The sequence below is a fragment of the Rousettus aegyptiacus genome, unplaced genomic scaffold, assembly GCF_014176215.1.
Source record: "Rousettus aegyptiacus isolate mRouAeg1 unplaced genomic scaffold, mRouAeg1.p scaffold_m13_p_7, whole genome shotgun sequence".
In the NCBI taxonomy this organism is placed as follows: domain Eukaryota; kingdom Metazoa; phylum Chordata; class Mammalia; order Chiroptera; family Pteropodidae; genus Rousettus; species Rousettus aegyptiacus.
In genome coordinates, this window is record NW_023416310.1 from 25,768,442 (window position 1) to 25,793,033 (window position 24,592).

At 38.5% G+C, this 24,592-nt stretch overlaps 1 protein-coding gene and 1 pseudogene across 5 annotated transcripts in view; both read right to left on the reverse strand.

Annotated features, from left to right (window-relative positions):
- The window catches only part of THADA (THADA armadillo repeat containing), a 278,522-nt gene that overhangs the window by 115,429 nt on the left and 138,501 nt on the right, over positions 1-24,592 (reverse strand). For all 5 annotated transcript variants that reach the window (XM_036224851.1, XM_036224852.1, XM_036224853.1 and 2 more), the window contains one exon: positions 7,476-7,644. In XM_036224851.1, the coding sequence (XP_036080744.1) occupies positions 7,476-7,644 (169 nt within the window). The remainder of the gene's footprint in view (positions 1-7,475; positions 7,645-24,592) is intronic.
- Positions 350-468, reverse strand: LOC118605977 (annotated as a pseudogene).

A 24,592-nucleotide genomic window follows, 5' to 3' on the forward strand; every position in this document is an offset into this window, starting at 1 on the left:
ACAGACTGACTTGACTCACTGTGACTGTATGGGAAAAGGACTTTGCATAGTTCCCAGTAATCTCCATGTCTAGCATAGGAGCAATGTAGAGCTTACAAAGCCCTAAAGTAGTGGCATCCTTCCTGGCCTTGGTTATCCACCACTGCTGACTCTGTTGACACGTCTCTATAGTTAAAGGCAGCCTCGAACACACAAACATGTATAACCAACTCAATTTCAGAAGAAGAGATGTATAAGATGTATACTCTTTACTGAAAAAAAAAGTTTTGCATTCATGGTCTTTTGGAGGGATTTGCTCAAATGTTATCTTTTCAACAGTGACTATTCTGATGCCTTTTTTTTCTTTTTACACCTACAGCACCTGGTCTTCCTAGGTGGTCTCCTATCCCAGTACTAACTAGGCCTGACCCTGCTTAGCTTCCGAGATCAGACGGGATGGGGCATATTCAGGGTGGCATGGCCGTAGACCTGATGCCTTATTGGATACTGCCACCCACCATCCTCTCTTACCAATCCCTGACTCCCCTTATCTTACTCTCTACTTGTTCATTTTGTCCACAGCAATGATTACCTTCTAGTAAATGATATAATTTATTTATTTATTATTCTTATTATAATAATTAGAATAAATTTAATTATAATATCATTTACTATTGACTGTCTCCCTGTCTCCAAAAAGTAAGCCCCGTGAGAGCAGTGATCTTTGAGAGCAAGGATCTGTCTCTGTTCTTCTCTGACATGTTCCAAGCACCTAAAACAGAACTTGGCAAGCTACTGCTCAATCGGCAGCTGTCAAATGAGCCAATAAATAGACAATGTCAACTTCTATTTCACCCCATACCTTGAAGGCCCCAGACAGAGCCACTCTTGCCTGAGAATGCTCTGTCCTCATCCAGAGAAGTAGTATAGTAGAGGGGTTACCTGTATAGGCTTGAAAGCTTTGTGAATCCCAGCTTCATTTTTGACCATTTCTCCTTACGTAACTTTAGTCAAATCTCAACCCCTCTCATCCTCAGTTTTCTCATCAGTACAATGGGAACAATCCTAGAGGAGCCCCCACAGGCACTCGACACACATATACACATACCCACACACTCAACAGGTGGTGTGTGTATATATGTATGCATGTGTACATGTATGTGTGTGTACATATATACATACATATATTCTTTTCACCATTATTTTCCCTACTCTAATCCTAAAAAGTAGCAAAAGCCTGGAGATACATCAACTGACAAATCTCTAAGTTCTACATACCCCTGATTGATACTTTAAGTTCAGAGCGTTACAGAACAAAAGCGGCACACTGACTAGTGACAGTGGAGTTGCACTACAGTTGATGCTCCAGACCTGGCAGCGAAAAGCTGTCCTCCACACCCAGTGAAAGCTCCCTAAGTAACTCACACCAATGAAAACCTTTCAATATTTATAAGGAAGGGATTAATTCATCTTCAAAAGTAGCATTTTAATTAAAAGTGACTTTTCTGGGCTTATATCCAGAAAGGAAGATATTGCCAAAAGGTAAGACTTAACAAGGTTTAGTTCTTTTCCTTCTCTCTCCCTCTCTCTTTCTCTTTCCCTCCCTCTCTCCGCCCCGCTTTCCTTTTTTTTTTTTTTTTTTTTAAGAGCACAGTGCTTTCCAATTCTCTTCACATCAAAGCACACATATAAAATAATCTTTCTTTGGCACTCTGGGATAAACAGATGCTGCTACTCCCAGCTGCAGGTCGACTATCTGGAGCCTCCAGCCCCCTAGACCCTAAGAGCTGAAGGAATCAATAAATACTTGGCACGTCTATAGCCAGGCCATTGAAGCAGCTTTGTCTTAGCCCATTTTGGATTGGGACATTCCTAACAACTTAGATTTTTCTCCTTTTGCATGAACACAAATCCTCAGCAATCAAGAGTGAATCCGGCCACTAGTCACAAGAGTGAGCATTTTCTTTATGAGTCACTTAAGAAAATGAGCACACTAACCAAAAAAAAAAAAAAAAAGCAATCCATTTATAACTTACAGTGTCAGCATAATTTCATGCTTTTGTTTTTGAGTTTCCATTCTGAAATTATGTTTTCTGAGTACAGAATAAACAGCAATGGAGATAGGCCAACCCGAGGTCACCAAATGGAATGTATCAAGTAATGGTCCATTTCTGGACAGCTCGAGCATTCTACTTTGTTTCACAATTTATACTTTTAAGAAATAGGAAAAAGACACTGAAATTCTTTAAGCATAAAGTGTTGTCTTATATGGTCACATTTTTAAAAGATGGACTTGATCTTTCTTCTACATTATATTTAATCCTAAATTTTGGTGCAACAATATTAGTAAAAAACATATTTTTTTTTTCTAAAAACATTTGTTTCCCTTATTTAGAAAACCCCAGTAGAATATATACCGACGCTACCTCGATGACTTTCTGTTTGCTTTCAGTGCTTCTCTCTGTAGCACAGAGGGGAGGATGGTTGGCCTTATCCCTTTCTTGACCAGTGATTACTTCAGACAACTAGCTGGCTGAACTGACTTTTATTTCTGTCCTGGTTTTCTGTTCTTCTTTTCCACAAAGGTAATATCTAGACCTGTCTCTGTTTTTGTCCTCATGTTGTCCCTTTTTCTACCCCTGCAAAGACCCTAACTCTAGCTCTGAAATGGAGTATATCAGAGTGTTGTGGACTAAGGCAGAAATAACCTTATTTTCCATTTTCTTTTATGTCCGATGCCCTGTATGTAGGTTTTAGATTTTTGTATCATCTTCATTTGTGTTTTTCCTATGTTCCTTGGTCCCTGAGGATTTATTTTAGCTGGCTCACTTGGTTTCTAACCCACAACTTGACACACTGCAGGTAAGAGCCTTAAAGGCAAACTCATGTTTTCACCTGCTCCCCGCCGCCTCCCCCAAACAGGGTAAGCATATTCACAGTGTCTGCTGCATTAAATTCATTATTGATCATTTTTTCATGGTCCCATCAGCTTGTCGGCCTAGGATCTACAATTCTAATGGTTGCCCATGTTTGTGAACTGGGCTCTAACCTAGGGCAGGAGTATTAAATGAGAGACCAAAGAGAAATGATGAGAAAGGGATGAGCAGAGGGAGGTAAGGTACGATGAGTACTTTTAAAAGTCTTTTACCAGTTGTAGCTTCTCTGGGTTTCACTGACTTCCTCTGTCTCTCTTTATAATACCGATGAACTTACTTTGTGTCCAATCATATCAAATTGAATTTAAGGAGACCTACTGAGTGACAAGGGATTTAAAAAAGATTTAAAAAAGCAAAGATGGATTCTTGGTTTGGTTTCCCTAGACATAAAATGTTGTTATTCACATTAATATCAGAGAGGCAGCATGTTTTGAAGAGAAAAAGAGCACAGGCCTCAGGGTTTGATATTTTATCTTTACCACCCCCCTACCTCTGTGACATTATGCAAGTCACTCTCTGAGGTTTACCTCAATTTTCTCATCAGAGACTGAGGTTGGGGTGTTGTGGGGGGGCTGTAGGAATAGCACCTACTTTGCTGGGTTGCTGAGAGTATTAATGCAACTTGTGTAAAATGCAGGAGGTGTTCAAAACCTTCACTTTGCTTCTTTATGGCAAACTTTCCAAATGTGTGGGCCTAGGCTGTCTGAGGTCCGTCCCTGGCTAATACTTCATGTCAACCCAAGTATGCAGCACTGCTGCTCAGCTCCACAGCCAAAACCGCAGAATTTTTTTGACTCAGAATTCTAAAAGTGCAGAAATCAAGGCTCCAGATTTGGGGGGATAAAAGACTTTTTAAAGTATTTAACAGATCTTGCTGGTAAAAACTGAAAATGTTTAATACTGGCAAAGGGATATGTAGAACTGTGGTGATTAGTTGAATTAACTGAAGAAAAAAAAAAAAACCTTTGCCTAGAAAGTTCAGATAATATGCAAAACTTATTCTTCTGCTTATATAGAAGGTAAATTGCCTCAACTGCCAATTTTACCTTACCCATATAAACAACCTTAATTAATGAAAAAGCAGAGATCACCTTTTTATAATAACAACAACAAAAATAACCAAAAGAGACAAGAAACGAAAAAACTCAAAACTCAAACTTTACTTCAAATGGTACATACATATTTCCTTCTAAACACCAAAGGCTAAGTTAAGTACCCAAGAATCAGAATAAATCTTACCTCATGATTGTTGGCCAAACACTTCCTCAAATACAAGAGAACTTTTTTTGGACTCCAATGTGATTTCTCAGGAATGATAAGTAACCTAGTAATAATCTTAAATCCCCAACATGCAGAATTTTGGCAATGAAAACAGACGGTTAATTCTATTTAAAAGACATGGTAGTTCTGCCAGTGTTGTTGCAAATGAGGTAATGTCCATGGCTCTTATCTAGCCTTTATTGAGACTTCATGTCATTTACCACTGGCTCTTGTGAATCTGCTATACAATCTCACCTTTTCTGATGTGTGTTACTTCCAACCATTTCAACATGGCAATTATGAACCTCTGGTTTTTAAAATTAAGAAATGAATCCCATATGCTCTTTCTTTCTTTTTTTTTTATGTCCTATAATTTGACTCTTTCTTTCATAGTCCCAGAAAATTCAGAGATCAGCATATTTCTCTTTTTTAAGGTATACTACAGAAACACTTCTGAGGTTTGATATATTTCTATAAACATTTTTCAAAGAAGTCAAAATGTATAATTCAAGAAAATGTTCTGTGAAAGAATTTGTTTTCTGATTACAATATGATTTCCTGCTTAAAAAAAACAAAACAAAACAAAACAAAACCAACAATTTTATATTTACTTAGCTGGCTCTTAAAGTCCCATGGAGATTATCATTCCTTTCGAGCCCTAGCATCTCTTTTCCAGGTGCAGGCCATTTACTGATTTCAAAGGTAGCTTTATGTGGGGAAGGAATCTACAACTTGCAGAAAGAAAAAAGATCCTCCCCATCTTCACCCCTTATGTTTTCCCCATAAAGAACACCAGATTGAAACAGAACTATTACATCACAGATGAGACACCCGAAAGGACATGACGGAAGCATTTTCACATGCCTTCGACTTCCTTTTTCAATCAGGGTATAAACCAATCTTGGTAAAGACAGGAATCTGTTTGACAAACATGAACATGATACCCGACACCCATATTGCTGTGTTTGTTTGTTTTTCAACTGAGCCCTTCATCTCTCCCATACTCAGGAACACGAGCAACAGCCACAACCACCCCAGAGTTAGAGGGTTTTTACCTTCCCATGTTTCACATTTTATGTAGCAGAAAAAGTAAATTTGAGAATATCAAAGGGAGCCCAGAGACAGAGTCAATGACCATGTTTTGTTGCTGGGCAGACTGGTGAAACATGAGCCAGACCCGTTAGTGGTGTGTGTGGGAAACTCAGCTGGGAGGCCCATTTGTACAACTGGTAAAAGAGCCAAAGAAGCAATTCCAACCTCACCACTTCTGACAAAGTTCAGCCAAGAGTGGATTTTCAATAAAGAAAATCCAATGGCAGATCCCTCCTTGACAACCTAAGCCTTCCTTCTAATCTAGCTGCATAATCAATGACTCTTTGAAAAGCTTGTTCTGCATTACTCATTATTGCCAGCCTCTTTCCTTCAAAGCAGCAGTATTACAGAATCAAGAGACTTAACTTGCATTGGCCTCAGGGTCCCATCCTTAAAAACAAGATAATAACCCCTGCTCCTTTCTTCCTCAGGGCAATAGTGAAGACTAAGGGAGTACTAAAGAGTTCGTATTGGCTAAAGCATTAAAGATCCATAAGGCATATAACACAGACCAGAAGATCTGGTCTGGGAGCCTCAGGGGTTGCACAATCTTTTTAGGAGGTCTGCAGGATTAATCTATTTTCAAAATGATTCTATTACTTCCTCTTTTATTCTCATTCTCTCAGTGTACAGTGGAGTTTACCACAGGCTACAAGGTATGTGATGAAGCCATCATTTTAATGACTAAATAGAATATGTGCTTGTGACAGCTTGTGTTTTAAGATTTTCTATTTTAGTTTCTAATTAAATATCGATAGGCAAAAGCTCTTTGGGATCCTCAACAACCTCTGAGAGGGTCAAAAGGTCCTGAGACTAGTTTGAGATTTGCCTAGAACTTCAGTCCCACCCAAATTTGCAGTTCCCAGATGAGCTGACTTCTCGCCTACCCTGAGCCTTTCTGTAAGTGTTCCATCTACATGGTGAATGCTTTTCCCTTCATCTGGCTAACTTCTTCTGCTCTCTGCTTTAATGTCAATTTCTTCCTGACTTCTCCAAGGCAGTCAGGTGGCCCTGCTATGTGCTCCCCTAGCACTTAGCACACTACATTGTGATTGCCCATTTCTTGGTCTATTTTGTCCTCAGCTCAAGAACTGACTTGTTACTGTTTTCACTATGTCACAGTAGTGTGGTAGGAGGCACTCAGTACATACTTGTTGAATACATAAAACAACAAAGGAAGGAAGGCAAGAAGATAGAAATGAAGTTACTAAAAATATATTAGTTTTCACTATGGTACAGGCTCAAGAAAACTGTTAATAATGACAATAATAACTATATCTTTATACCTTATTATGTATGAGGTACTACTCCAAGTACTTTATATGTATTAATGCATTTAATATTCACAAAATCCCTGTGAGGTATGCACTAATATTATCCTCATTTCAAAAATGAAGACACAGGTGTACAGGTAGTGAGTGATGGATTTGAGAGTGACACCAATAGTCCAGCTCCAGAGTCCCACGCCATTAACCACTCTACACATTGCCTTACGTGTCAGCAGTGTAGACCTCAAGCTTATAATGTATATTGGGATCTCGAGGCCATCTCTCATTTCTGTTCACAAATCAGAAATATGACCTGATATTTCCAGCCCCCGCCCCATGGTGAATGACCACGGCAGGCCGGGTGAACATCAGCATCTTCTCACCAATGCCACCTGACCCCAAGTTTACAGTTAGGGTTTAAAAAGAGTTTCAAGAAAATGTCTATTTATTAAAAATAAAAAGTCTACTTTGTAGCACAGAGAAATCTGAAAGTAGAATCTGGTATTTCCATATATTATGGTATCATGTTGCAGGGCAAATTCTTCCTGATGTGTATGACTCTCCTCGTGCTTCTTGGGTCAACCTCTCTTTCAAAGAATTCTCACAATTTTACTCTGAAGAGGGAGTGGCTTAGAATGTTTTGTAGGCATACTTGATGGAAAAGACAAAATTTTACCTGGTGCAGAGAGGTAAGTACAAATGGGAAACATGCTGAAGAAAATTGGATTTACTGCAATAGATGATCTGGGAGAATCATGGTTGACATTGTATTCATGATTAGAATGAAAAAAAAATATACCTAGGAAATACTCAGCAATAGAAAAAAGTTCTATGGAAAATTAAAAACTTGTGCATCAAATCCTCACCTACTAAAAGCACATGAGAAAACAATGTTCATCCTGTGGTGTTTGACAAAGTGACACACAGTAACTTTACTTACCTGGAGAAGTGTCCCATGAATATGGTTTTGCCGAAAACACTGGTCAGTACAGTTGGGGAGTTTGGCCAACAGAGCTCGAACGGTATCAGGGATTTCATCTATCATAACAAATGGGACCAAGGCACGAGCTGCCATTTCACGGGAGCGGTAGACAGGTGAGTGACCACATCTGGAAAGAAATAAAATCACAAGACCATTAAATACTCAGCTCCACATCTGTGCCTTTTGTGGGTGCTGATGCTCTATCTAGCTCTGGTTGGGACATCCAAGCTGAGAAGGTGGGGGGAGTTGCTCTTTATTCCCAGTGATGTTTTTCCTACTTCTCTTATTCCAAATGATCGTGCGTGTGAATTTGTGACTTTACTTTTCTTATACATATCATTAACATCTATGATTCTATCACAGGAATAAAAGCAGAAAGGCTTTGCTAATAAGACAACAGATAATCAAACAACCTTTTATTAGGCGTTCCAAATAAACAAAAGCATTATAACAAGTGCCATTAGAAATCAGACAGTCACTGTTGTCTTTGAGGAGCCTGTACTCTCATTGGCAAGATGAAAAGTACATTTGAAAAAATGACCAAAAGTACAAGACGGTACTGGAAAAATAATACACAAGTGATCCTGACATTATGGCTACAGGATGATAAGACTGTGGATTGTAGATCTGAGATGGATGGATCTCAGGGAAGCAAACATGATCAAGTAACACCAAAAGAAACAAGGCAGTTGTTTCAACCAAGAATAGTAGTATAAAGCAAAAGCAGAAATGCTCAGGTAGAAATCTATAGGTAGAGGTGTCTGGCTGATGTACAGGCCCTTGAATAACAGTGGAATGTAAGGCTGAGATGTGGGTCAAGCCAGACTGGGGAGTGCCAAAAATGGCAGACTACATGATCTGAACTTATTTTCAAGAGAACAAGAGATGGACCCTCAAGTCACCAAAGCTTTGCCTCTGGACTAACTCACACACAAAGAACTTGAATAGACTCCAGTTCTTAAAGAAGTAAAAGTCATGGACAAGTGGTATTTTGAGATCCTATGAAGGTCACTAGAAAGGCAGGTCATCACCTAAGGGCCTCTTGACTTTGTAAACACTCAGAACCTGAGAGTCCATGCCATTTTTTTGAAACTATACACCTGAGAGCCTTCAAAGGTACAATATTATTTGAGAGGAAAGGCCAATATGTCCTAGCTTAAATAAGTTCTTGACTAGAACTCTAATGCAATTAAAAAAGTAACTCATTCAACTTACAGAAATGTCTTCAATGCCAAGACAAAGATAGGAAAGGTGAAAAGATAGCAGACTCTGTAGAGGAAAGAAATGGGCTCTTGGCTTTTTTTTTTTTTTTTTTTTTTTTAATGCTTGTTTGTTTTTCTTGTCTTTCAAAATTGATCAATATCCCAAGAAGGAATTACTGGCAAACTGTGAGCTATTAAGCCTATGCAGCCGTTTAGGCTGAGCCCTAAGGTTGAAATGTTTCTAATACCCCAGAGGCATCACCGATATCTATCTTAATATGACAGCAAAAGTACAGATACGATTTTTGTACAAATAGAACGAATGATGCAAGCAGAATTTCATCATGGGGAGTAAGGTAAGGAGCAGGAGGTAGGGAAAGAGAAGAAAGAGGTACTAGGTAAGTCAAAACATTGTGTCATTTTTTTCCCCTAAGAGTGTTGGTCCATGAGATAGGTCAATCGGTGTGTACTTCCAGGATGGGGAAGAGCTCACCTCATATCATATTATGGTAAGACACTGAGGGCTAAGGTTACAGTAAGTAGCTACAGACTTCCTAAAGGTCTTTGACTAGGTTCTGCCAACTTGCCCATTTTCTCACTTATTTTTTCTTTAAAATAATTAAATGTTTAATCTGTAATTGGCAAACACGGTAAAATGTTTGCTTTGGCCCACGGGGTGAGGGTGGGGGGGGGTGGTGGTGGTTAAGGGTTAGTGAAAAAATTTCATTTGACAGAGAAAAGACTCTGAAAATGCTTTGAGATTTAATTAGCAAATGATCACACTTAGCACAGTCATTTGTCAGAAGCTTCCCCTTCTGTCTGTCCCGGATTTCTTCAATACACACACTTTGTGTTATGGTGTTTTATGTTACTAAAAGGGCTCTTGTGTATAAATGTTTCTTTTCAAGCACAAATAACTCTGACATAGTTACAGATATTTAGTTTCTAATTAGTAGTAACTATACACTAAAGAATGCTCCCTCTTTTACTCTTGAACTTTCGCATATGATGATTTCCCAAAGGAATCTGGCAACCATACAGAAGAATAGAAAGTAGGAAAAGAGCCAGAATTTTCTGCTTTCAGATACCCTGTACTACGGTACTTTCCAAATGCACACTATCAGGTTAAAGAGAAAAACAAATTCTCCCCTCGAAAAAGTAATGTAATTATAGAAAAAAAGAAGACGCATATTTTTAAAGTAATATTTAATTAAGTAACATTTCATTATAAAGTAATAATTAAATGTAATTTCAAACTCTTTTCTATTGAAAATTATTTAAGTGGAAGGACAGGTTATAGTCAAAACACACACACACACACACACACACACACACACACACACACACACGACCATTAAACAAAAAACGTTTCTAGGTTACTGCTTTGTCAGCTATCAGCTATTAGGGACAAGAGGGGATCTGATGAGATTTGCTTTTCTTTAGACGTATGTGGCCTGCAGTGCAAGGAGAAATAAACACAGTCTTTTCAGCCCTACTTGGAATACATTTGAAGCTAAAATCTCTATCTTTCTTCTGGATAGAATCTTCTAGTTTGATTCAATAAATGTGCCAAAATCAAGCAGAGATGCTCTTCGGCAACTCAGAAGCCAGTGGCTCTAAGGACAGAAAATTATAGCACTTGGATTTTCATCTTGCTTCGGACACTGAGTTTTGTGACTTGGATAAGTCATAGTAACTTATCTGGGTCTCAGTCGAGCTGAGAGCAGCGGCAATACTCTACGCCCAGTGTTCTGATGTGATGTCTACGAGAACATTCGAAGAAGAAAGGCGTTTTGGACACAGAAAGTTTGTCCAGTGCACTGTGCCTGTGTCTAGCACAGGATCAGCATATTTTAGGAACTGCAGGCCTCTAAGTGGCCCCAGTGAGGGAATCAAGACTGTGCTGTAATATTTTAAAATTTAATTTTCAATTACAGTTGACGTCCAATATTATATTTGTTTCAAGTGCACAACATAGTGATTAGACATTTATAGACCTTATGAAGTGGTCACCCTGATAAATCTAAGAGAAGACAGCAAATGTATGATACAAAGGTAAGATTTTTTTTTTTTTTTGGCCTCCATTGAAAGCGATGAGGAGGAATCTTTCTGAAAAGAAGTGGGACAGACAATTTCTATTTCTCTGAGTCTCAATTCTTCTAGAAAATAAAGCAAAGAGACCTGAAATCTCCACGGTCATTTCTACTTTTACCATCATGTGAAAATCATTTCCTCAGTATACCCTTAGCTTTCTGTCTTCCACTGGATCTATGGGGCACACAGACGCTAGAATCTTTAAACTTCTAATTTTCTCATTCTAATAAACCCTTCCATGCTCATTTTAATCACACATTTGTCAATTGCTGACTGTGTTCTTGACATTATGTCACATGAGAAATGACACATTTGTAATAGTAATACTTGTATCCTCAATTTTATAGACCTTGGCAGTTTATAAAATGCCTGCAACACCCATTACCTCTTCACTATGCAACATTCCTATAGGAAATTAGAAACCTAATTTAACAGATAAAAAATAAAATCAAGCTCAGAAAGGCTAAATGGTCCCTCCAGGATGTGTAAGGAGCAGTGTCCAGACAGAACCACCATTGACGGTGCCCAGATGGAGCTCGTGGACTATTCCAAGCCATAGCTCACACCTGGAAATTGAGGGAGCATAAAAATATCTCCCAACTAATAAAAACATAAGCTCTAATTTACAAGTACGTGGAAAATCTCTAAGAAAGTGTTTTAGATATATTTTTTTTAACACTCATAGGATCATGAAAACATTTCAGAATGTAATGTAAACTGTGGACTCTCTCACGAGAGAAATAGATTTATGAACATATACACGTAGTTTCCCATACAATGTTAGGAGGTTCATGATGCACAACCAAAAACCCTGGGGTAGTGTTTCCCAGACCCTGGTGAAGAACCTCCAGTTGCTGCTTTGCAGACGGTGTAACTGTCAGGTATGTGCTCTGCTTTAGAGAGATGGAGATGGAGAACTAGGACACTACTCAGAGGGAACAACTAGCTTAGAGGGGGAGCCAGACAGATAACCTCATGACCACAAAGCAGTAGCACCCGCAGAGACACACATGGATGTGCCGTGGCACAGGCGGAAGAGCAGGAGGGATAGTTGGAATAGCTTTTTGGAGGATAAAAGACTTTCCAGTGAGGGTGATACCCACCTTTGGACTTCAGGAACCCTAGAGGTCCCTTAGAGTTTAGAACATAGCATTCTGAACAGGGAAAGACTACTCTTCTGAGATCATCGCCCCACCTCCCCCCATATCAGAGTGGTAACTAAACTTTTTTCCAGGTGTTGTTTCCCTACATTAACCCTTGGAATCTCTTCCAATTTTCCTGAAAGTTTTCACAGGTAAGAAGCTGGACATCACCAAAATCGTCTCTGCTTGCCCATTCTTCTAGGTTAGGCAGGCAAACATCAACTGAGGGCCTAACACAAGCATGCACTGGGTTAAATACCAGAAGATCAGAGAGAAAAGTCGCTGCCCAGGACACAGAAAACCGATAGTCTGGGGGGAAAGACAAGGCCAATAGCCAATACTTTGCAGAGCCATGAGAAGTAAACACAGGCTGCTGCAGAGGAACTGGGGTGGGGCACCAAGAGAGGAGGGTGGGGAGTCTGGGAGATCATGGTCCAGCTGGGGTCAGGCAGAAGGAACAACTGGGTTTGGCAAGAAAGAGGTACCCTTGCCAGGCCTGTGCCTTTTCCTTCATCAACCCAAACTGCTCCTCAGTGCATCCAGTCAAAAGAAGGTAACTGAGGTTTACTGAATGACTACTGTGTGCCAGGACTGGCTACCTACTGTAGACATCATTTTGTTTACTTCACTAAATCTTCATTACAAGGTCATTATCATCATCGTTAATTTTAAGATGAGGACAGTGAGGTTTCTCAAGATATTTCAGGTCATAAAACTAGCAAGCGGCAGATCCTGCATTCTAATTAGGTTCTGTCACCTGCAAAGTTCAGTGATTCTAAGGCTTTATAATACAGTTGCCTCAAAATCCTCAGAGGCCGAATGCTTCCAAAGGAACCTGTTCAACCGAATCATGCTGAGGGACGAATGACTTCTGGAACCAGTCTCTAACTGGTAGAATGTGAAGCAAAACAATAAGGACGATACCGAAAACAACTATTATTTACTGAGCATCTACAGAGGGCCAGACTTCGTGTTAAAATCTTTGTCCATGTAACATCACATAATCCTCGCAGCAAGGCAGAATAGCTGAGGGAACATTTCCAGGCCCTTGTGAGGGAGGTATTTTTGAACTGAGAGGACACTTTAAGGCCTGGCGGCCTTGAGTAAGTCCCCGATTTCACAAGAACCAGAGCGAGTCTTCAGAAAAGTCTCAGAATGGCTTCTGAATCCAGAACACATATCCTTCTTTCACTCTCTCTCACTGACATAATTCATGTTCTCCCACTTCCTCTGCATTCCCAGACCCAGCTCCAGTACTGATTCTCACTTTCCAGAGGTCATCCATACCTTATATAAAACAGAAGCTTCTGCTGCTGGTGAAATGATTATCTGCTTTCCCTAGGTGCTTCTACTTGACCAAGGGGTTAACATCTTGGGTACTTGGCTGGGCTGAGTTTGAAGAAGCCTCTCACTAAATTTACTCAAGTATGTCCTGCCATTATGGTCTGTTTTTCATAAAGCACGGCCATCTGCTCTTGGGGGAATGACAATCTTAAAAGCTGAGACAACTCTACCTTGCAGGGTATCTCTGAGGGCTAGGTGAGAATGAGTAGGCTGAGAACTCAGGTTATACTATTAAAAAAATTTTATATATGTTTAATCACGTCAACCATTTTCATCCTTAGTGCCTTGCACATTGCAGTTCACTCTCGCTGGAAGGAATATCTTTTCACCCTTGTAGGTTTAGGGGACTCTTCTCTATCCTCTGATCTCTGCTCAGGTATCATTTTTTTTTTTTTTTTTTTTTTTTTTTTTTTTTTTTTTTTTTTGGTGAAATCTTACTGCACTTCCTCTGGTCAGAATCAATCACTTTTTTTCCCCATACCCTGGCACTGCAATTGCATATTTAGGTCTGTCAGAGCTGGGGGCCCATCTCATTTGCTTTCCCACAGTAGCCCTCAGATGACATGTTGGCTAGACCAAAGTGATCTTGAGGATAGAAACAGGGTCTTTATAGTTATAAATAATAAAGCACATAGGACAGGAGTTAAAAAATGTTTTGGAATCCAGCAGACCTAGCTTAAATCCAAATCCTGTCACTAGTGTGTGGCCCTGGATAGGTCAGTGAATCTCCTAAGTTTTTATCTTCTATAAAGTAGAGAAGCCTAATTACCTCATAGGCTTGTTATGATGCTTAAATGAGATAATGTATATAAAACACAATGCCTATAAGTTACTGATCAATAAATGGCGGCTATTATTGAATCAAGTAGGTGGAATAACTTTCAAACTTAAAAGCTTTATCCACATGTACAAACTGTCTAGTGTTCTCTATCTCAACAGCTGGCTGAAGACATAGAGCCTTGCTGTACAAGGCTTCAAGTGCTTCTGAAAGCCTCCCCTCCCTGCTCTCTACCAGAGAAGCTGAAAAGGAGAGAAGGAAGATTGAGTTTCTCTGACGCCAAATGAGTGAGACCCGTGGCCTTATTCTTCAGGTCTAGGGTCCATATTCTATTTTCTATCAATTCTAAGGCTGTTTCAAAAGCTGTTTCACCAAAGATTTCTTCTTTCCTTTTTATTATGTCATTCCTAGTTTCAAATCTTGCCTTTAGGAAACACGTACATATGTGGGTACGTGTGCATGCATAAAAGAGAGAAACCACTAAAAAGTAAGTCTGTACCAGTGAATTTGAAAAGGCAGACATTTCAGCATGTCCTGTGACTATTAAGTATGTTTCTGGTACAAACGTGGCATTCCTAAAGTTTGTCCACATTCTCAGGTGAGTTCGGTGCTCATCAAGGTTGCCAGATTCTCTACTTGTCCTTCCTATACCAATTTTCAGTTCATCAAAGGACCTACCACCACCTGAACTACTTGTTCCTTTTCCTGCAAGTCAAACCACAAACACTTAAAAGTTGCAATTGCTGTAATCTTGCCCTCTGCACAGCTCATGGATTTCTTTATTCAAATATATTTCTTGGAAGGGTAATGGGTTCAGGAATTCTGAAGTTTGATTTTTTTTTTTTAATTCCTTGGTTTGGGTAGTGAGGGAAAAATAACAGCAGTAGACAGTAGCTAAGCTAAAAACTGCACATTTGCAGCTTTCATGGACAAGAAAATAAACATATGGATCTGCAGATAGAAAGTTTAGTTAAAATGTCTATTACTGGGCAGCACAAAACAGTAATTGCTCTTTACAAATTAACTCTAATCAACATGTTAAAACCTTTTAACAAAGTATTTTTATAAAGAAATGCCAACAATAAGTCACAATAGAATGTCTTAAAACTTCGGTGTATAAACACCTGGGATAGGTCAACTGGAGTCTAAGCCTTAGAGGGCGCATCCTTTTAAGGTCACTTACACTCTGCTTCCAAGTTACTCAAACTTTACTCAGGCTGACTAACCACAGGCTGTTCATCCCAGAGGGGTGAAAATGGCAGCTGCCAGGAGCTGGGAATCGGCCTCCATCACTTTGACATCCCTCCACTTGCCCCTGCAAGAACTGCACACAGCACACAGCCACATAGCTGGCAAGGACATAGGGTCATGCATGCAATGGCTACTCGCACTCATACTGTTTCTTTCAGTGTGAGGAAATAAAGCAAGGGAACTTTCCAACAGGAATGGGGGAAATTATCCAGGGTGGTGCTTACTTTAAAAAGCTCTTTGAATAACGCTTTAATTATTTAGACTTACGAACACGTTAAATAAATGAAAAGATGCATGATTTCTGGATGCTAATTCTTGGTTACTTGCTGATAAAAAATATAAAGTTGAAAATTATATGTTATCTGAAATTTCTTTTCTTTTTTCTCTTCTCTTCTCTTTTCTTTTTGCCTAGACAACGAATACAATTTGAAACTGAATTTTCCAGATTCAGACTTAATTGTCTAGACAGCTGGAAAGGGTGTTTTTCCCTCTTCTGGAGCACTGAAATGTAGTATACCTTAACAATGATTCTTTCTTGACTCCAAAAATCATGGAAAAGAATTTTCAGGAACATAAATAAAAAAAGGCTTTGAAAATCCTAGAGATTAAAAGGGAATCATTATATTCAGTCTTTACCTAAAATAAAATGGAGTATTATAAAGTGAAAAGATACAAATATCTAGCATAAACAGTATAAAACTTTCCGAAGCAATGACAATAACCACTAGTTTTAGTTGGAAAATTTGGCACGATCTTCCCTCCCAGTCCATCTGTGGATTTTATCTCTGACCTGGATCAACAAGCCTCATACTGGTCTACTGGTCTCCTCATAGACAGCTGGAAAAGCATTCTGGATCTACCCTCAGGGCTCTCAGGCTGGGATAAACTGAGAGCAGGGCAGGAGCTGAGGCCTGCAGCTTGTGCAGACTGAGTGAAAGAGCTGCACATTCTTCTCAACAGCAAAAGCCCTCACATTGTTTCTGCTCTGGCTCCACAAAAGACCGAGAGATGAACACATTCAGGCAGCCGCTGATGCTTTAAAGGGATTGAACAGAATACCTGGCCTTGACTCAGCATATCTTCTCCTTTCCTTGCAGGTAGTGGGTGTGTCAGAGAAAACAGTCCTGAGCGTGCTGTGGTGATGGCTCAAATGCCAAGTTCTTGAAATGATTTCGTACAGCTAAAACTCACCCCATTAATCTTTAGAGCATGTGGCTCCACATGTACAGTGAGTATTTTTCAGTTCACAAACACAGGACTGGGTGGTCAATTTAAGAAACTACACAAAGGTATAGAGAGAATTTACTCTCTTCTTTTTAACCTAATATATATATTTTAGGGAGAAGGTTTGGAAAGGAATTTTTTTGGTTCCATTTTTAAAAGTTTTTTTTTAAAATTTATTTTTAGTTTTCAAATGTTCCAAAACCTATAATAGCTCTCTATTACCACATTAAATACAAATTTCTTATTCTGCCATTCAAAGCAACTTAAATCTAGCTCAAGATTGGCTGGATGAATCATAGATGCTGAGTAAATCTTTCTTGGACCAGCAGAACTTGACTTTTCGGGTGACTATTTCTGAAAAGATATTAAAATCTTATAAAATCTAAGCATCCTGAGTCAAGTGAGTGTTCAACATACACTAAAGATAATTTCGAAGCAAACACTTTTAAATGTGAATAATTTTACTAATGTCCCTTTTGACAAGAATTTGTTACACTTCTGAAAGACTGTCAATACCCATGTTAAAACCCAAGGAAGAAAAAAGGAAAGGAAGGGAGGAACATTTACTGAGTGTCTGTTAGATGTTAGGCAATGTACTAGGTACTTTTGAATATTTTATCTCATTTTTAGGACACGTATAAACTCTTTGAAATAAATACATAAACATATGTAGGTTTTTGCTCTAGATGGTCTAGTGGGAACATGTACAGAATGATGAGTCACCAAATAAAATGAAACCATAATCAAATAAAATGCACTGTGCAATTTCCTTCTGTTGTAGCAATGAGTGTGCAATCCTTTAAAAACAATGTATCCCACTAATTCCAATGGTTAGAACTCATATTTACAGGTCATATTTACATATTTACAGAACATTTATGCAATGAACTGAAGGCCTACATATGTGTCCTACTGTTCTAACTAGTGTTTAATAAAACAAAATCTAAAATTTTACATTGAGTTACCTTTAATGAAGGCAAATTAGTCACCAGGATATAACAACTAACTCAAAGTCATCCACCAATTTACAGTCTTTGTAGTACAGCCATTAACCAAAGGTTTATGAAGAACCCCATATTAGACCAGGCAGTGCCCTCTATCAATATTGATCGCCTTGGGTCAAAGTTTCTACAGTCTTTCAAAGCATGTATTTATTTAGAGACAAGTTCAAAATGTCCAAGAATAAAAATCTTCAATATTTTTAATGACAAGAAGAGATACACACAGGTCAGGTCAGTACATTGGCAAGATATTTATGGTCTTGGGAAAAAGAATACACATAATCATCCGCTTTAAGTGACTATTTTAGTAGAGTGAAATATGTGAGGTAGAAACTCTGATATGGTCCCTTTGGTGTGTCTTCAGTGAGGTTACTTTTAAAACATCCTCAAGTTAAAATATTAGTACCTAACGACGTGGCCAGAGGCAAGTTACATAATGTGCTTTCACATTCTCATCTGTAAAAGGAGATTAGAATAGTGATCTCTAAGGTCTCCTTCAATAATAAAATCCTATAATTCAATGGACATTTAAACATTCCAGGCAGACAGCTACCTTTTGTATTTTAAAATATCTTTATGACCTCTCTTACCTCATTCCATCATTTAGATCTCATAATAATATTCATGCCCATAATAAAAGTTTTACATATAACACTAACCACACTCAATCTTTCTATGGTTGCAGTCGTTTTTCTCTAGTTTGAGCCTCTCTGGAGCTGAAGAACAAATGACCAGTGTTCTCTACACACAGGAAAACCCTTCATTAGCTATACTGGAACCCTGTCATTAAGTCACCCCTCACTCTTCCCATCCATGGGCTAAAACAGCCCCAACTCCTTTAATCACGTACGATTTCTTCTCTAGAATCTAGTTAATTATTTTGCCTCTACAGAGAGTAAATGAATCTACCCAATACTATCAGCTAAAACAATGATTTGTACTACCACAGGATGAAATAAATTTGAACATTTCTTTTGATTTGATTACTTTCCAGAGATTGCAATTTGTTTTTGCTAAAGCTAATTATGACCCTGATTCACGCCCCTTGGGTTTTATAGCAACATTTCAAGCTAAAATCAGAGAGACTGAATTTATAAAGTACACGAGAAGTTTTAGAAAACATCAAGAAATTGTACTTTTTTGGATACCAAAAAAATAGCACAAAAGAGCAAGGCATATTGAGATGTTAGTAACAGACCCACCCCAGGGAATATTCTTTTCTCAAATGAAGACTGCAATTAGGTAAAGTGAGTCATCAGCATGCCTACAGAATCCAAACAGACCACTGCCAGCCCTATTTTTAAATACCTTCAGGGAAAAATTTACATCCTCCTTTGGCTTCCCCTGATGCAAACATGAGTATCAGAGTCAAAAAGTACTTCCTTAGGTACAATTATAGTCTTTCTTGCTGCAACCTAAAATTTTTTTGTTTGTTTCTACATGCCAGGGAAATAAGTGAATCTATGCCTAGAATAACCTTTGGACTTGTATCCAGCATATATTCAAAATGATAAGAAAACAACCCAATAAAAAAACTGGGTCAAGCTTTGAAGCAACACTTCATCAAAATGATATGTGGATGACAAATAAACATAACATCCATAGTGATTAGGGAAGTTCAGATTGAAACCACAATAAGATACTACTACATACTAGAAAAACTAAAATTAAAAAGACAGCATACCAAGTGGTAGCTAGCATATGGAACTACTGGGACACTCATCCTCTGCTGGTGGGAATACAGAATAGTATAGTCACTTTGAAAGATAAGGTGTACATTTTTCTTAAAAAGTTAAATGTACACCTTCCATACAACCCTCTCATTCTACTCGTAGGTATTTACTTCAAGGACATGAAAGCATATGTACATACAAAGACTTGTACATAAATACTCCTAGCACCTTTATTTGTAATAGTCAAAACTGACAGCAGAAATGTCCATCAAAAGGTGAATACATAAACAAATTGTGGTATATCTCTACACAGTGGACTACCACTTGGCAATGGGAAGGCACAAAGCGCTGATCGATGTTAATAACATGGATAAGTCTCAAAATTATTTTTCTGAGTGAAAAAGCCAGACAAAATAGAATGTATAATGTATGATTCCACTTACAGTTGATGCATGAATAACCTATAGTGACATAACACAGAACAGCCACTGCCCCATGATGGGGGTTGGGTTTTTGGAGAAAAGTACAAAGGGGCTTGGAGAAAGTTTTGTAGGTGATGAATATGATCTGTTCACTATCTTGACAGTGGTGATGGTTTTATGGGTACATAAACTTATCAAATTGCCTACTTTAAACGTGCACAGTTTATTTTATGTCAATTTTACCTCAATACCTCTGTTTTTAAGAATAATCTCTCATATACGTTTGAAAAATTATTATGCATCCTGTCTTGTTTTCCCTTCCCAGCATCCAGTACCATCTGTAAAGCATCCCAAATCTTCTCTTCCTCAGCTTAAACAAGCCCAGCTATTTCCTTTGAACTTTTACAAGCAGAATTAACTTTTCCCTGTGCTGTCTTAAAGAATTGAATCAACAAATACTTAAATCCTAACAATTAATCATGTAAAAATTAAAAAACAAAAAAATATATATTTTTTAAGACAGTATTCTCAGTTTTCCACATACTCTTCTAGGACAGGCTCAGAGATTTTACGTGACTTGGCTAAGCTCTCAATGGGAATGGACAAGCTAGGATTCAGTTAGGTCTGTGTGACTCCAGGGGCTGCACTAGTTGCAAAACTAGTGTGCCCCAACAGTTAGATATACATCAAAAGAAATTCGTTTTTATTACTCCTACATATACTTGACAAACCATCCAACCAAGCAATGCCAAATCTGTTGGGCTAGCTTTAGTAAACTCATCTGCATTTCGTAGTAGAATTTTCCATTTGGTAAAGGCAAAATAGATTATTTTCTCCATCTTGGGTAGATTGAACCTGCTTCTTAATATCTTTTATTTTTGCTTATTTTGATACTTTGGATATTCCATAGTGAAAAGGTAATTTTCATCTTGGTTTGAATCATATCGAATTCTAAAAAAATAGAAACCAAATTAGTGCACTATTGTTTAATATGCCAAACAAATGCACAATGGAGACCGCTGGGCAAAGTTTGAAGATGAAACAAAACTGATCACATACACCCTACCACTAATTAAGAAGATACCAGTGTTGCACGTATACACTTCCAGTGGTGGTGTTATCTTTGTTCGGAAACAAGGTACATCACTATGGCTGAAGCCCTCCAGCATTTAATTACGTTACTGATTATAAGTGAGAATCACATTACCTTTAAGTCCTTCCCTGGATTGTGACTAAGGCTTAATACATTAATTTCATGGTAACCGTATTTTAACATAGGGAATAAGTCAATAAAGAATTCCAGTCACATCTTCCAACATGTCCATTTACTAGGAGAGAAATCATTGCTAATTTGCAATGCTACTTTTGGTGTCCAAGAGATATTTTATACTGCATTTTAAGCATAAGGAGCATTCAAGAGAAGTTTCATAGAAGGTATACAAGTGAATATAACAAGAAATGAGAAAATCATTAAGCGACATCCATTATTTCCTTCTAAATTCAATTAATAAATTTAGCCTCAATTCAGTATCATCTTACTCTCCAGCTTCCCTCTTCACCCATCCAAAAAAAAAAAAAAAGTCAGTGCAAATTATATGAGTCATTCCTCAATCACGCCAAGGACATAACCTTCAACCTAACATTAAAAATAAAGAGCTATGTGTGATATTCAATACTGTTTAACTTGTGGGTGCTAAGATCTAATAAATATAACATTTCAAAAGAAAATTCAATATTTTAAAAGAAAATTAAACAATCTAGATCACTTCCGTTCATTTTCACGATTTCATCAGTAGATTTCTACGGCATTGGTTACACATACTATTATTTGCATCCTGGGTAAATTGGCAGAATTTGGCATCATTTAGTTTATGATCAGTATCACCAGTTCGAGTTCATAAAAGGCACAGGAAAGTTCGCTGCTCCCCTACTATATACTTCAAAGCATTTCATTTATTATTCAAATGATTATTCTGACAAAACCATTAGTGAGGAAGAAAGCAAAGAAACCTTATCTTTTTTTAAGTGGAGATTTTAAAAACACGCCTTTCACACCAGACTGCTTTAACCGCCCATGCTATTTCTGGCCAAATCTTTATTTTCTAAAATAATACATTTAAAAAAATTCCAATTTTTCTTACCTATAAGAAGGTCAGGGCTTGTTTTTTACTGGTTTCAGTCAAAGTGAGCTTTTATATTTTAAATCCACCTTAACTTCTTCCTAAGTTCCCATATTTCCTTGCCTTTTCTAAGGAAAATACTAGATGTATATGTAAGAAAGACAATGCCGAACCCATGGTGAATATTTCACAACTACCTTCAAATGATGATAGGAATAAGCACATATGCAGGCGAATGTGTGTGCTCACACACACACACACACACACACACACACACACACACACCACCCAGTCTTACAGTGAAAAAAGCATCTTTTAGTCAGAGCTCTAAGTTCAGGGCTTTCACCTTTTTTGGAAAAGAGCTATTTTCAGACTTTCTTTTATTTCCTATCCTAAAATTCATATTGCAGCTATGTCACAAGGTAACATGTTTGCAGGGTTTGAGAAGTTTCTTGGCTAAAAAAAAAAAAAAAAAAAAAAGCAAGAGTCTAGTCCTCAGAAAGAGCCCCCATAATCAGTGAAGCTGATTGAGCTAGTTGAGGCACCGATCGGGAGTTTTATAGCAAAAATGGGTTGGGCTGAGGACAGAACCTAATAGGAAAACATAAGGTCAGATTCGAGTTTAACTTGGTAAAGAAACCTGTGTTTGGCCACCTAATGGCAGCCAGATACCAAAAATAAGGTTAATTTACTTAATACTACTTATAGTCATAGAGTCATAATCGGAGCAATAGATGCTACTATTCCAGCCATCAAGAGATCCTATCCCCCTACCTCGTTTGGTTACGTTTGTGAAAAAAAGTGTCTATAGTTGTTTAGAATCAATCATTTTCAAGATAGGACTCTTTTCCAATCCTAAACTTCCCAATATACCCATATGATGGTGGCAAAACAGTCTCTTCATCTTGTATTAAGGTTCTCTGTGCTCACAGTCTCACCATTCTTAAAAGGATGCATAATGCCTTACACGGAAGAGCATGTAATAATAAAGCAGACCATACAGCCCAACCCTATGGTACTTCCAACTGTGACCAAGTATTGGAGCTGCCAAGAAGCAAGTTTCAGTTGTTCATTTGTTTATATTGCGGTAAAACATACATAACATAAAACACATTCTCTTACACAGTTCAGCGTCATTTTAAATACATTTACTGAGCAGTTTTAAAGCATTTTAGACTCTGGCTTTAGTGTCTTGAAACCTGGTCTATCACTGATTAATACTCATGGCTTCACAGAGATAAATGTCATTTTATTTCCAGGTAACCTCTTGGCTAAGTATTCAGAGTTCATCCAATGCACTATGGTTTGTATGCTTTGAGGTGAGGAATGAACCACCAAAACCAGGCATTTGTCCATTTCCTTCCAGATGGAAGATAGAAACTGATATTCTCTTCCTTGCCATTAAACCTTTCAGAAAATAAGGAGCCTACTATTCCCTGACCTTTGGGATTTTTACAAACATCGGACCGCAGTTCAGAACACAGACAAGAAACTATCCAAGGAAAACATGCCCCCAAACGAGCAGGATATAAACAAAGCTGTAAGGAGGTAATTAATGGCAGGGACTGGACTCCCCTCACATTGCTTCTCTGATAACAATCTGGCATTTTATCATGAGGGTCTTTTATCTGGAAGGATTCACTGTGTTCTGCTGCCTGGAACTATTCTGGGAGGGGACGAAGATAAGCTTTCATCTTGAAAAGGAAATGGAACCACATCTAGAAGTGGTAAGGAAGAGTCAAAGCTGTAAAAAGACATCTGAGTCCTTCCCTGCCAGAATGAAAAACAGGATGCCCCGTCTCTCTCAAGCACAGGAGCAAATCCTGGTGAGGAAGAAGTCTCCATAGTCCTCCCCCAGGCCACGCGTGTGAAGGTGGCAACTTGCCTTCTGCCTTTGTTCCAAGTTCTGTGCTCTCTCTCCAAGACTTTATCCCATCTCTAACACTTCGCTCAACCAATGTCTTCTTTCTCTCTTTCTGTCAAAACCAAAGAAACTCACACTAATTCATACTGTGGTACAAATGAGTAATAATAACTTACAGTGATATACCTCACAGTGAGATTTCCATTCTACAAGGAATCATAACCATATAACCAAAAAGAATGAAAGTCTAACTGAAACTTCAGGGTTCAGCCCAAAATAGAAGCAGCATTTGAGAAAACTGGGTGAGTAGAAGGCACTGCTTAAGACTTCTCAAATCATTTCACATAGCTTTCAACTACCCAACTACCCTGGGTAAATGGCTACAGTGATCTTAGAATCTGGCCCTCTGAGTGGCTTCATTCTTGAAGGAAAGAGAGACTGCTCTGGGAGTAAGTATTAATTAGTAGTGGAAAGCATTTCCTTATTTCCCCCTTCAAACATGGCCTATCCACTCACCTCGCTTGTAACAACATGTCACGAATTGGTTGTGGAAGGACTAAAAACAGGGCTTTGAATTCCCCATCCTACTTAGAACCCAGGGATATTTATCTAAGGTTGAGCCAGGGTAGCTGGCCAATTCTAAAATCCACAGCCTGGGGCTGACAGTCCAGAGCACAGATTGCCCAGTGATACTGGTGTCCTTCTGTCAGGCTGTGTAGCAATCCTGTGGAGCCTCCTAAGTTCGTATCAAGGGACCTCATGACAGTTCACAGTGGTGCAGACAAGGGGGAGGGCAACAGAAAGCCGCACTGCTGGCCAGTTTTCAACGGGGAATTCTATCAGGACACGGCATTCTAAAGCTGCTACTTTAGGGACATGTTCAACCATGCAGCAGAATGCAAATCCCTCTCTAGTCTTTTCAAGTTTTTCCTAAGTCTGGTTTTCATTCTGGCTGTGAAT